The 12,233-nt window shown below is 29.4% G+C and overlaps 1 protein-coding gene across 1 annotated transcript in view; it reads left to right on the forward strand.

The window, feature by feature from the left end:
- LOC119674130 (phospholipid-transporting ATPase IB-like) overlaps positions 1 to 12,232 on the forward strand; it is a 22,182-nt gene extending 9,950 nt beyond the window's left edge. The window contains exons 2-4 of the mRNA XM_038085255.1: positions 11,509 to 11,629; positions 11,751 to 11,934; positions 12,062 to 12,232. Coding sequence (XP_037941183.1) covers positions 11,509 to 11,629; positions 11,751 to 11,934; positions 12,062 to 12,232 — 476 coding nt within the window. The remainder of the gene's footprint in view (positions 1 to 11,508; positions 11,630 to 11,750; positions 11,935 to 12,061) is intronic.
- Position 12,233: the final 1 nt, after the last annotated feature.

Raw genomic sequence — 12,233 nt, forward strand, 5'->3', positions numbered from 1 at the left:
CTGTCACATTTGCTTTGGAATTGGATGCTAACAGGATAACGTAAATAAAAAAACTATTTATTATTGTATATATATTTATCCTTAATATATTCATTTCAACACTTCACTATTTGCTGGAAACTTTTTCACTTTTATGTGTTAACACTTTCGATGCTGCAATCTGTTTAAGTTAACCTTTGCATTTTGGTACGGAAGAAAACTTCAAATTTTTTCAACTAATTTTCTATGCTCTGACGAGCTCTTCCACTTGTCATGGTTGGACGAGATTCATTGCGTTAATTCATTTAATTTGCGGTGACAAACTGTAACAAATGTTATAAAATTATACGCACCTTTTTCTATCTATTACTCCGAAGATACTTCTCTTCAGATAAGGAAATATATATACGTATATATGCAGAGTATCTGTAAATGAAGGTATCATCTCACATCTTTGCGTGTTCAGTTACAATAATATATCGACTATCAAAATACTTTCGAGTTAAATTGACAGTTAAATTGATAAGAAATATTTTGCTTTAACTCAGTGACAATCGGTATCAGTTATTGAAAAGTTAAAAAAAATAGATAAAGAGAAATGGAAAGTTATGTTTTCTTCATGAATTAGAATAATCTATTAACTACGAATATAATTATAAATAATTTTAATAATTTGATGAATGCCATTGAATGGTTAATTTATTTTTTTTTACTATATACAGTTTTTGACATATGATACAGTTACAGTTATTATGCACTATTGTATAATATCTACAATTATTGTATATATATTGTATGTATATATACATATACTATATAGCAGGGCTGTTTAAAGCCCCGGACCATTTTAATAATTAAACTAAATTTAACATTATAACCGTATTTTTATTTTTGTCGAGAACAACTATGAACGTATGTGTTTGTTTCTGTGGTCTCTCAATCTATGCAATGAATTGTATTGACCTGTGTTAGCGTCTGATTTGGACCGCGCTGCTATATAGTATACTACATATATATCCTATATACTATATATATGTATATAATATAATAACTATTATTGTAGTATATATATTGTATACACATATACTATATAATTGCTTGTAATTTGTATATAGAAAGAAACAGGCTTCCAAATATTTTGTGTGGACGAATCGATATACTTAGTAGGTAGGCAGAGCTGATTGCGCGAGATCATGTATAATTCACATAGATCCATAACGATACCAAATTATAATCTCGAAAGGCAGTTCAAACGATATACATTACTTAAAATGTGTGTATCATAAGTGAATTTTGAAAAATAGTTCACTTCAAGATAAAGAGAGAATTTCTTAAGAAGTAGTCGTTCCAAAGAATTTTATTCAATTATTCACGAAAGTTAATATGCTAAGAACTCTCAAATAACTATATTCAATTATTAAGCTTAACAAGATTTTTGTAATTTCGTAAATAAGTTATACGATAGATATCAATTATTTTATTAAATCTAACAGACCTAATTCTACCATCATTTTCGTCTCATAGACTGCAAAATTTGGTAAATCAGTAAACTTCTGATTATAGAAGTTTCGAAATATGTGTATTTTTAAAGTTTAATAATACTGCTGATTATACTTTATATACCGTCTTGTGTATGATTATATGTTATCATAGTAATGTCTTCCCTATTTATTATCACCTTTATATTATAAATTTCCATAATAAAAGCCATTCAACAGTTGTTTAGCATTCCTTCTTATTCTAGTTGCTTATTTTAGCAGATCTGTATAGATGTTGTTCTCTCCAGGAGAGAGACATTAGTTTTCATGTTATCTTCAGCTTTTTTTATATAATCTATTGGTGGGTTATTGATGATTGTTTTTTATATTATTTCTAGCTTCTCTTATTTCAAGGATTGTTAGAGTTCCTTGTACCGAATTTTGTGTGGCGCTTAAACCCAATCGACTTATAATACTTTTGCTTGATACAACATGCAATGTAAGTTGACAAAAATCCAATTGTATATGAAAAAACACGGGAAGGTCTGACGAAAAATCAAAATATTATGATTTCTATTCGACTGTTCATCATATCTGCAAATATTGCTTTTACACATAAGACTTAGCACAAATTTCGCATTCAACGCACCAACTTGTAGGACTAAGTTGTAGGACTAAGTGTAATACCCGCTTTACAAGCATCTAAAAATGGTTACTGTAGTTTCAAGAGGTGAAGTGTGAAAAAGTCAAAATGTGCTTTATATTTTCGAATTAAAAATAATTTTTATCGAAATTATAATTCTCATGATCTATAAAGAAGTTTTACTATAAAAAGTAAAATGGGGGTGAGTGAACTATGTATAATTTTAATGTAATTTTGGGTTAATAGTGTCGTTTCCACACAATTCACAGATCAATTTTTTTTTTTTTTAGTGTAAACTATTAAATCGAACCTAACCTAATACTGTATGCATTTAATTAGTTGATTATCTAAGTCAACTAATTCCAATACAAAACCAACAACTACTTCTTTTATTGATCAGTATAACGAATCCTAATTATATAAACAAATTTACTGATGTGCTTTATATGCAGTTTATATATTTCAGAATAGTTTTTAATAGCCGGAATAAGTTCCAGTCTTGAGAACATTAAAAAAATTTTGAATTTGTATCTTCTAAAGACAGATTAATTATGTATAAATTTTATGATTTTCTATTAAGACCTACCTAATAATCAAAGTTCCTGTTGATAATTAAGGAATATTTAATTTGCACTTTAAACTATATAGATAAACCGCTTTTGAGACATTATATTTATTTAATTAGATCTTTTTTTTTTTGGATATATAGGTCCTTGATGCTTTGTATCTTGATAAATATTGAGAATTAATCCTTTTCCCGCTTTTTTTTTGTAGTCTAAAAAATCAACTCCCGAAGTCTAAGCAGTTTAAAACGACATATCCTTAATATTATATATTATATAAATCCTAAAAATAAAACTTTTATAAAATGTTTAAGTACAAAAAAATATTTATTTATATAAATATTGAATAAATAGAAAAATAAATAAATAATTTACAATACTACCATATGGTAAGTATTTTAAAGATTATTACAAAAATATTTTATATATTTAATAATGAATTTAATGAGTTTATTATCTGGCCGGGGCCACTTGCAGTTCTTATATACAAAATCGCATTTCTTCATACTCTTTCCAGTGTCAATCGCATCCTGTACAGCACTACCACTTAAATTTTCTCGCACTAAATCCAAACTATAAAAACAATATTTATGTAAGATATAGTGTCTTTCATTTTGTGGGAATATGTAAAATGTAAATTTACTTTGCAAGTCCATCTATAATTTTTTCCATTCCGGAACCTTTGCCTTTCCTTACTTGTTCATTGGCAGTTTTTATATAGTGGCAAATAGATTTCTGTACACAAGCACTCATATTAATATCATTGTCATATAGCTTATTTTCCATAGAATTCATGAAATCATTCACTTTTGTAACTATAAATAGTAAAATATGAAACTGAATTCTAATCCTAATAGATACTTTTACGTACCGCTTTTCTTGACAAGACTTTCATTAGAGCTTTGTCCGTAAGTGATGAAATTAAATGGATCCATCAGTTCTGTTACAAGGTCAGTAGCACGTGAACTCTTTCTGTGACCATAATTGTAAACGATAGGCGTATTAAGTGCTTTAACCACACCTATAATAGCAGCACCCACTGCAGTAATGGCACCAGACCATAATAGTGCACCCGTATTTAAATCCATTAAACTGCGTACTGCTTTCCCAGTTAATTGCATTGTTCTAGCGACTGGTATTTTGATGAAAGGTACTACAAACTCCATTTCAACAGATACATCCTTGCCGTCTGCATGAAAATGAAAACCACGTGGTTCTCTTTTATTATTAGCCTCTGGCGTAGCTAATAATCTTGGATGGTTGCTGTGATGGGAATTGATTGTACGCGGTTGAAAGTCGCGAAAACGAAACAAATTCGCACTTATATTACTATAAAAATTATTATTCACACTTTCATTAAACTCATAGTAATTGCTCTGTAGAAGTAAGATGACTGTCATAAGACAAAATATCTGCGATATCTGCAGTGTCGTTGAGCTGACGTACATTTTGAATTTACTTGTTATCCGCACAACTGTCAACTTACATCTGAGCATAACAAACTAAACTAACATTTTGTTTATAGCAAACAATTTGAAAACAATTGGACATGGGAAAGGAAAACAAAAGAAATTAGCGAATTTCATGCTTCTTGCACTCACTTCAGCTTAGATATCAAATGCCGGTGTTGCTCTTCCAAAGTAAAATGGGCTTTGAAATTGTAGATATACGACCAAACGCACTACTGTTGTTAATGACGCCTATAAGCACTGCGAATATTTCCGCACATTTCTTAAATTCAAAAACTACTTGTGGTTTTATTTATGTAATCCTCAAAATTTATATAGGTATATTTTATTTCGGAAATATGGAATATCTTTAATTAATTAAACGAGATATCAACTCTTAAATCTTGGTCTTAACTATTTTTCGTCCATTTTTATCACTATAATGTTTTAATTATATTTCTGAAGTCAATACCGGTTTCGACAGTTTTATTTTAAAACCTATGTATTATTTAAATACTTGATACTATATATTCTCAATATAATAATAGATAATATACTGAGATAATGCACATATATACGACATAATCCTAGTTTAAAAAAAAGATAATTAATGGATTTCAACTTAGACTGACTCTTCAACAAAGTGAAGTGCTGTGAGCTTTGTTGCTTTAATTATGTTCTTTGGAGTCTTACTGCCTTCTTCTTTTACTAGGAAATCAGAGTAGCTAAGTTTAACTCCTTTTAATCAGTTTTTGCTAGTTAATGCTACCACTAATAAATTGTCAAACCAAGCTTAGAGCTGCGTATTAGACGATTTAATGCTGTATTATATCTTTATCAAATATATCTAGTTTGTGCAGTTATAGTTATAATTTTCTGTAATAGATCCATATAGAATTCTCAGATTATTTCAGTTGTGTTGTTGTGACTTCTCTTCTTATTGATTAATACATATGAACTTTTTTGCGCATATTAGTTCCAGTTGCTTAGAGAAATAGAACAAATAGTAGTATTTTACTTTACTGATACATTAAATAATAATAGATAAATAACAGAGAAATATGCTTTCAGTAAATAGAAATATTTTAACCATAGTAGAGTTTTTGTGCTATTGTTTTTAGTAATAATACTGAGAGCAAATTTTATGACACATCGAGAGAGAAATAAAAATCATCAAAATTATTTACTAAAGTAATTAAGCTATACATTGATAAAGTTAAACTGTATATAAATTATTCTATTCACAAAAATTTATATTAAACCCATTCTTCCCATTCACGCAAAAAAGTACCTGGGAGCTGGAAGCTGCTACCCCACCCGCCGTATTCACCAGACTTGGCTCCTTCCGACTACCATTTGTTTTCATCGATGGGACACGCATTGACTGAGCAGCACTTTGATTCCTACGAGGAGGTCGAAAATTGGGTGTCTGGTTGGTTTGCTTTAAAAGACGAACAATTTTTTTGGCGTGGTATCCACAAATTGTCAGAAAGGTGGTCAAAATGTGTAAAAAGCAATGGCCAATACTTTGAATAAAATGTTTTTTACTTTCCTATTAATAATTAGTGTTTTATTTTCACCAAAAAACGTTCATTTCATACCGGTACACCTAATATATCAGCATATCTTAACTCATATATAAGCTATTATACTATCACAAATAGTGCTGCATATACACATCAAATATTGGATCTCAAAAACAAAAGTTTCGTCATTGTAACTACTTGGTTTAGATAGGTTATATAGGTAGAAGATCCAATGGGTTCTTTTCGGTCTATATGCCCATTGTGTTACCATATAAGAAACAACTCAAAAGTTTAAAACTACCTTAAACCTTTGACACCTTAGTCTACTATAGTTTATAAGATCATTATATATAAGATTGAAAGATATATTCATATATCTCTCTTTTATATTTTTATTTCTATTCTAATAAAATTATGCTGCATATTTTTTTGCACTGGATTTTATCTAAAATACTGAAAATATATTAAAAATTGAAAACAATCTATTGACTAAAAGTGATTTTGAAATTTTATTGTAAAATATGTCTTTAAGATTATTACGATATGTGACTCTTTTAAATCGTTCCGGTCTGTTACACATAATATGGCATACATTAAGGACCGAAAAGCTTTCGGAAATTCTCATTTAAAATTCGCGCGCTGTATATTTTCCGATATTTTAAGTTTATGTAGTTTGGCAGCACTGTCCTTAATTACTATGCCAAAAATGAGCGCGATCTGTCAGACAGTTCGTTTACGGCAGCTGTTGAAACCAGTTCACCTCAGTAGGGCGTTGCGAAAAAAACAATGGAAAAAAATATTGAACAAAGAGTTTGCATCAAATTTTGTGTTTCGAACGAAATTTCGTGTGCAGAATCGTTGCGAATGCTACAAAAGGCTTATGGGGAATCAGTTTTATCGAAAACTCAAGTTTATGAGTGGTACAAAGCCTTCCAGGACGGTCGTACGACCGTCGAAGACATTTCGCAACGCACTACTGAGGTGAACTGGTTTCAACAGCTGCCGTAAACGAACTGTCTGACAGATCGAGCTCATTTTTGGCATAGTAATTAAGGACAGTGCTGCCAAACTACATAAACTTAAAATATCGAAAAATATACAGCGCGCGAATTTTAAATGAGAATTTCCGAAAACTTTTCAGTCTTAATGTATGTTACTATGTATACTCTTCAATCGGCATTTTTGAAAAAAACTTATTATATTCATAAGTTTTTATCATAATAAAAAGTATCATAGTTTTAAATATATTATAAGTAAATGCAATTTTGCCTAAGAAACTTAAGTGACTACTGCGTCAATTGATTTACACTTCTTGAAATGAGATTAAGTTACTTGATATCCAGGGATAAATAGTCCATCAAATGAATAAATATCAATACTTGGGGGGTAGCTGAATTACTGTTTATAAACTTGAATGAAAGAAATTTATAGTATTAGATATGTTTACATTATTAAATGCAATAGATCCAATTTCTATTAACTACTAATAAAAATTTACATTTTGAAATAGTGCACCTAACCTGATCATCTGAGTTGCAAATTATTGTTCTTAACTGTAGCTATATAAAACAAACTGTAGGATATTGTACACTATGGGCTTCGGAAACTATTAACTATCATTTGATCTCACAGAATTTTAAATCTCCATTTACGGGGTCGAACATAATTCAAATTAGATATATATCAGATTCGTAAAAGAATAATTGGGCTAGATTGATCAAAAGCTAAGGTATTGCATACAAATCTGAAGGCAGTAGAAGAATGTGCCGATGGAAATTAATCTGGCTCAACATTAACTAAAATCACATCACAAACTATGGAGATTCGTTATCAATATTGCCGAATTAAAATTAATAGCACTACGAGTGCAGTTATAGAAAACTCTAAATTTTGCTTCTAAAATTTTGAAAATGAACAAGTTTTAATAAGCATATTAATAACTCATCGTCGATACCTTAAGTTGTATGTTGTTTTATACTACACCCAGAAAAATATGATATAAAGAAGATATAAAAATCAACTAGTGCTTTGGTTGAACCAAATGACACGTTGAGTAATAGTATTTGGGCCTGAAGTTCAGTTAAAATCTGGTTAAGTCAATCAAATCATTTTTCTGAGTGTAGTTTATACTGATTGATTTTGATTTTGAAGAAATTATGTTTTCCCATTTATAGAGCTTAATTCCGAATTGTAACTTCATAAGCCTTCCAATCCTATTAAATATTGAAACATTATAAATATTATTAGTAAACTAGGTACGTGTTACATGAACAAAGTCACCTACTGTTACCTTAAATACCAATTGTACGGTGTTAAGTTGATTTAAACTATCATTAAAGCCACTTGTCTTTAATTTAAACGTTTTGAAGTAACTTACTTTTAATAGTTTTTGCTTTTAAGACAATCTGAGTTAAAATTTAAATGATTACATAAAATAAAAGACAAAATTGCATATGAGGTAATGCAGAAGGAAATGGGAGCAGCAATTATCTGCATTAATGTCAATGTTAAAAATCATGTTTTCGGAAAGTTGTTAACTTCACGCGAATATAATTTTTATATTTTACACTGTCAGGATTAGAAAATTGTCAAATGCGGTAAAAATTGCATATTTGAATTAAGTTATAAAACAAAATATTTTGCATATAACATATGCAATTACTATTAATAGCAGCTGTGTTGGTTAGTATTTTCGCTATAGATGTATCTGACTGTATCTGTCAGATACACAAATGCATCGAATTTGCCACTTCATAGCTTAGCAGAGCATTAAATCTATTCAAATATTTGCAAATAATGAACACATTATAAAAAAAGATTGATATCAGATGAATATTTTTAAGTGGATATTTTTGCAATGATAGTGGAGCATAAAATTTGCAGATTTTTATAAGGAAGTTATTGGGTGGTGTGTAAGAGGTTTGTTTTGAATAGTAAAAGTTTTTGTTATAAATAACATTATAAGTTCAATTCCCAAAAGACTGTATAGATTTAAATTATAAAACTATTTGATTAGTAATCTGTTAGAATATGCACATATTTCAATAATTAAATATTCTTAAAAGTATTAAACATAAAATTTTTTAAAAGAATTATATGCGACTCTAAATTTTTGCAAACATTATTGGGTGTTGGTTGTTTGGTTGTAGTGGCATATCATTAGATAACTTTCATGTACCTCAATTTTTCGGTGTATTGCTACTACATTCCTCGCAAGAACCCTAGTATCGAAGAGTACAGACTAAATACATCCCGCCGAATTTAGATAATTTAATTGGTCTTTGGTCTTCACCGATGAACAGTCTGATAAACTATCAATGGAAGATACTACCTAAGAACCTACATCTTCTGAACACAAAAGCCGGGCATTCACAGAAAACCATAATTCAAATGTATTATGGTTTCTTTTACCTGCGGGTTTCCACAATTTTTGCAGTGAAGATTATGAGGAACGCTCAGTTTCTCTTTTGAAGAATTTCGAGGATCTATTTTTGTTATAGGTGGGCCATGTTAACCTAGAAGTTGCACATGACTTAAGTGCTTTCCATCTATTATCGGTAAGTTGCAAAAAGTAGAGGAAGGTACTTCTCTTAATTGTCTCTAGGGTAAACTGGTACCGCCAGGATTGCATTCTGCGAAGCACCAGAGAGGGGGTAAACCACACGATATAAATAGCACGATTCAGGTTTGATTATGCTATGTCAACCACATATTATTATATTAGTACAGTTACCATCTTCTATTCTATTCTTTTTGTTAATAAAGCTAATGAAGTTGATAATAAAGCTAATGTTAATGAAGCTTTTAAGATTATAGGTAATAATTACCATATTAGTCAATTTTCTCGCGATTGCAAATTTAGCTAAATATTTAGTGTTGTGTTACCTAATTCTTAAATTGAAAAATTAAGTCTCAATTCTCAAGATACCGAAATTGGCAATATTAATATATGTGCCTTTAATTTCTAATTGAGATATGCAACACAAACTGACGATCTTTACAGCTTCTATCAAAATGAAGAGAATGAATTATCACGTTCTCACATGTCCACTACTTAGGAGGAGGTATAGTTATAATTCTAAAAAACTCTTTATTTCAGAAAACGAATTCTCAAAAATAATTTCGGAAGTAATTTTCGGAATTAAATGACGATTGAAAGAAGTTCTTCAATCAGGATAATACACATCACAGAAACTCCCTTACATGGGTGTAATCAAATCGATAAGAAGGGGACATCTTTTTCACATGATTTGCATTTAATGTGATATATAAATTCATTCTTCAGATGCATAGTCCTAAATGATGAATATGATAAGGATATACTCTTAATAGAGTGTTCAAGTATAATTATAATTTTTCATTATTTTTTTTATGGTACATATGAAATGAAGACGATATTTCTTACTTTATTATTAAATATTTTTAATTAAAAAGCCAATATCCCATTTTTATCAAAAATTAGTATTCTTAAAACTGCTTAAGTGGACAATGGCTTGCTAACAAGGTTAACTAAAATCACAGTTTGCCAAAATTGTCTAAAACACGGACACAAAATGTTTGCAGTTTAAACATAAAAAATGTTTAGTGCATATCCGCAAGATTCCATGGTCACGGTCAAATTTTATTGATATTTTCACTTTTTTCAATAAAATAAATAAAAATACAATAGAACTGTAGACCATTAGATATTTTCAATGGATAGAGTATAAAATGTGCAATAAAATTTTTCAAGGATTTGTATTTTTTTTGACATTTAAAAATAAATCTTCCTATTATACAAAAATAATTTTCTTCTACTCCTCCTCCCTTCCAATAAATAATAATTTATTGTATATTTTTATGTTCGTATTCATATTTTAAATTGGTTTATGGTTATGATATGAAAGATACAGACACGAACGCAACTAAAAGCTAATTGCCTTACCAAATTGAATGTGAATCCAATTTATTTTTTAGTTTTACAAGGGGCACATTATAGAGAAACTCAAGCTCTGTGAGAGATCTTAATAAATGCACTTCAATGCCCTAAGACAAGTTAAAGAGTCATTAACTCAACTAAGTAAGTTTCAAATATGCATCTCTCTGATGGAGTACAAGGAGTTTCACAATTGCAACTTACAAAATTTATAATAGGACATTATGACTCAATAAACTTGACCGATAGATAGTTGTTGAATGGTTTAAAGGTGAAAGGTGCTTAACAGTCGTTTAATATATAATATGTATATAGTTCTCTTCATAATAAGAATAATAGCAAATTTTTTTTCTCTAATAAATATACTATATGCCATATTACCAGAAAAAAATGATAAATCATGTTCATATATTAGGAAGGGAGATTTGTCAATCTTTAAACTGAGGCTTGCAAAGGCCGTGTGTCAAATTAGGGCATGGCTAGACCGATCTGATATCATGGTGTATGTTTACTAGAGCTATTGGTACACTGGGCTGAAATTTAAACTCAATTTAGGTCTGTTAAAAACTACATTTTCACGAACCACTATCTTTAAACAAATATTTAGTGAGCCTGCCTCAAAAATAGCATGGATCTTTAAACAGAGAAATAGATTACTATATAATTACTATATAGAGTTTATGAATTCCAAGGAACATTGTTGAATTTTTTGTTATTGCACATTTTCGACATAATGCCCTCCTACAGATCAGTGGGTCAATACGTGGTCCAATCTGGTAAATCTAATCTAACCTAAGAGAAGACTATGTTGAAATATTTATTTTTGATGTTTATTTTGACTATAGAAATTACATTGTGGTATGATATTATTATATTAACATTTATTATAATATATTTTATTATTTATTTTATATATTTATCATTCCTATTCTTACATATGTGTGTTTATATTTTAGATGAAGAAGACGCCACAATATCTGCTGCAGCACTTGAAGGTGCAGATAAGCGAGTCATATTAATAAATAAACCCCAACCAAATAAATATCGCAGTAATCATATTTCAACTGCAAAATATAGGTAAACCCTAACATTTCTAACAACTAATATTCAATATAACATTAAAAACATTTTTAGTCAAGTATTTATGAATACATTTTTCGTTCTCATTCTACCTCATTTTCTTTCACTCTCTTTACAGTTTTATAAGTTTTTTACCATCGTTCCTTTTTGAACAATTTAGACGATACTCGAATTGTTTTTTCCTATTAATTGCGTTACTACAGCAAATTCCAGATGTATCACCTACGGGGCGGTATACGACGTTAGTACCATTAATATTTATATTAGCAGTGAGCGGTATTAAAGAAATTGTGGAAGATATTGTAAGTATGAAAAGTATTTCTAATATGTTACTTATATTACTCATTGCTAATGCCTACTAAGATAATATATAATTATATTATATAATATAAAATATACATATATAAAGTAATGGTTTGTCTATTTCAGAAACGACATCGAGCTGATAATGAAATTAATCATAGAAGAGTGGAACGCCTGTGCGGTGGTATCTGGTGTGCGGTGCAATGGGATCAATTATGTGTGGGAGATATAATTAAAGTACCAAATAATTCATTTTTTCCTTCGGACTTGGTGTTATTATCTTCAAGGTATGAATAAA

This window comes from Teleopsis dalmanni, chromosome 2, assembly GCF_002237135.1.
Source record: "Teleopsis dalmanni isolate 2A chromosome 2, ASM223713v2, whole genome shotgun sequence".
Taxonomy (NCBI): domain Eukaryota; kingdom Metazoa; phylum Arthropoda; class Insecta; order Diptera; family Diopsidae; genus Teleopsis; species Teleopsis dalmanni.